Source organism: Perkinsus marinus, assembly GCF_000006405.1.
Source record: "Perkinsus marinus ATCC 50983 genomic scaffold scf_1104296947788, whole genome shotgun sequence".
Taxonomy (NCBI): domain Eukaryota; phylum Perkinsozoa; order Perkinsida; family Perkinsidae; genus Perkinsus; species Perkinsus marinus.
The window spans coordinates 1-2,078 of NW_003210469.1; the positions used below are offsets into that span (position 1 = coordinate 1).

The 2,078-nt window shown below is 51.5% G+C and overlaps 2 protein-coding genes across 2 annotated transcripts in view; one reads left to right on the plus strand and one right to left on the minus strand.

Moving 5' to 3' along the window:
- Nucleotides 1-17: 17 nt before the first annotated feature.
- On the plus strand, nt 18-1,504 carry Pmar_PMAR008820 (lysosomal alpha-mannosidase, putative; the record flags this gene model as incomplete). The annotated part of the gene is made up of 7 exons (XM_002779123.1): nt 18-218; nt 264-340; nt 384-504; nt 549-654; nt 696-841; nt 885-1,199; nt 1,247-1,504. 7 exons carry the CDS (start codon nt 18-20, stop codon nt 1,433-1,435), a joined length of 1,155 nt encoding a protein of 384 aa, XP_002779169.1. The 3' UTR covers nt 1,436-1,504.
- A 530-nt stretch (nt 1,505-2,034) lies between these two features.
- Nucleotides 2,035-2,078, minus strand: part of Pmar_PMAR008821 (conserved hypothetical protein) — a gene marked incomplete at both ends in the record, with an annotated part of 939 nt that continues 895 nt past the window's right edge. Inside the window, one exon of the mRNA XM_002779124.1 lies at nt 2,035-2,078. This exon is cut by the window's right edge and continues 4 nt beyond it. Coding sequence (XP_002779170.1) covers nt 2,035-2,078 — 44 coding nt within the window.

Here is a 2,078-nt window from a genome sequence, read left to right on the forward strand (position 1 = left end):
GTTTGGACGACTTTTAGATGCTCATGGGCCAAGCTGATGATGGGAATACACTGCGGGTGAATATTGCTCAACAATCATTAGAGAAAGAGGATGAGGGAGATTCGCCAGCTCTCATCGGGAGCTTATCTTTGAGCATCTCGCCGAAGGAGTCTGCTGTGGTGATATCGTGGGATGTGGCGATCGACGTTGGCGACGGTGTTGGGAAGGAGGCCGTCCTTGTAAGTACAGAGGGCTGTGGTGTAGACCAGGTTGCTCCCACGTAGCTACTGGACACGGACATCAATAATCATGATGGAGACTTCGTCACGGACAGCAACGGTAGGGATTGGGTACATCGCAGGTGAGGTACTTGACGTGCTTGGAGGAGTTATATTAATTCTCAGGGTCAACTACCGCAAGGATTGGCAGCTGAATGTTACCGATCCCGTGGCCATGAACTATTACCCGATTAACTCAGGCCTGAGGATTTCCGATCAGGTCGGTGAAGGGAGTAACGCTCGGCAGGTAGGCACCCAGCATCGAGTACGTGCTCATAGCAGTGTCCCTAGCTCACTCTTGTGCCCGATCGAGCTCATGGTGGAGCCTCACTGCTACCAGGCCAACTCGAGATAATGATCCATAGGAGAACGCTAGTTGACGATGGCCGAGGCGTTGGTGAGAGAGTGGGATGGCGAGCTTAGGACGAGTTATATCAGGAGAGCCTTTGGATGAGGTAGACTGTGTAGAGTCATTGTGCCTGCCTAAATTGGTAACGGGTGAGACGCGCCTCCTGCTAGAGCCAATGAGAACGTCGACGACCGAAGAAGAGTCCCACGACAACTATCGAGAGATGGCTCACCAGGTGGCCGCTCTAGCCCATCTACAGACGGATGCACTGACGTCAGGTCCGTCTGCCTCTTCTGCCCATCTTCACTCATGATGATCCCAAGAACCCGCCTAAAGCCGATAACTGGTCCTCTCTTGCGGGGCTAACAGCTTCCAAGCATTTGCCCCAAGAGATCCATATTCTAACGCTGGAGCTGTTGCATGTCAACAATACTCCTAAGCTCTACTATGACAAGGCCTGTGCCGATCGCCGATGTGCATTGCTTCGCGTGGCCCATACTTATGCTCAGGAGGAGGGAGGATCTCCCATCCAACTTGATCTAGCTGGGAAAGGAACTCTTTTGAAAGACTTTGAACTAGGTCCCGGCTTCGAGGTTCGAACGCGTGCTGATCAGCGCATCTGAACGCCTTGGCTCCTCAGGTAACCCTCAACGCGGGCAGGGACATCGAGACCGCTGAGGAGAAACGATTGAAATGGTCCGCGCACGGGGTTCAAAGTCAAAGCTCCGTTTATGATGGAGGAGGTCACCGCGGCCTCGCAGTTGATTGGGGAAGCCTGGAGCTTCAGCCTCTGCAGATCCGCACTTTCATCGTTTCATTGCTCTTGTGATACACACAACTCAGCCCATCTTACAGTATGTACTTTCTGAAGAGTTTATTTTCTTGAATCTTGATTTCGCTGGAATGATGTTTTCCCGGGACTAGGAAAACTATCAACACGAAAATATTTCATTCAACATCAGTAACGTAGCTTATCTTTTCGTTAATTTCATCTGAGGAAGGTGTTGTACTGACTAGTCCTTGGTCGGCTCGCATATTTCAATGGAGGGGAGGCTGCCGCGGCTCGTCGGTGAACTGTTCACCGTGAGTCATGCATCACTTGTTGTCCAAGTACTGCAGCCCCACGAAACTACGATGATCCCCAACGCTCTGTACACCTCACGTCGGGGTTTAACCGTTCCGCGGGATACACGAGACGTAGAGTCGTAGCTCGGGGTTGTTGTAGATAAATGCGTTGATGATCAATCATTGATCATTGCATGTTAACAATACTCCTAAGCTCTACTACGAGAAGGCCTGTGCCCATCACTGATGTGCACTGCTTCGTGTGGGCCACACGGTGTGGCCCATATCTATGCTAAGGAGGAGGGAGCATCTCCCATCCAACTTGATCTAGCTGGGAAAGGAACTCTCTTGAAAGACTTTGAGCTAGGTCTCGGCTTCGAGGTTCGAACGCGTGCTGATCAGCGGAT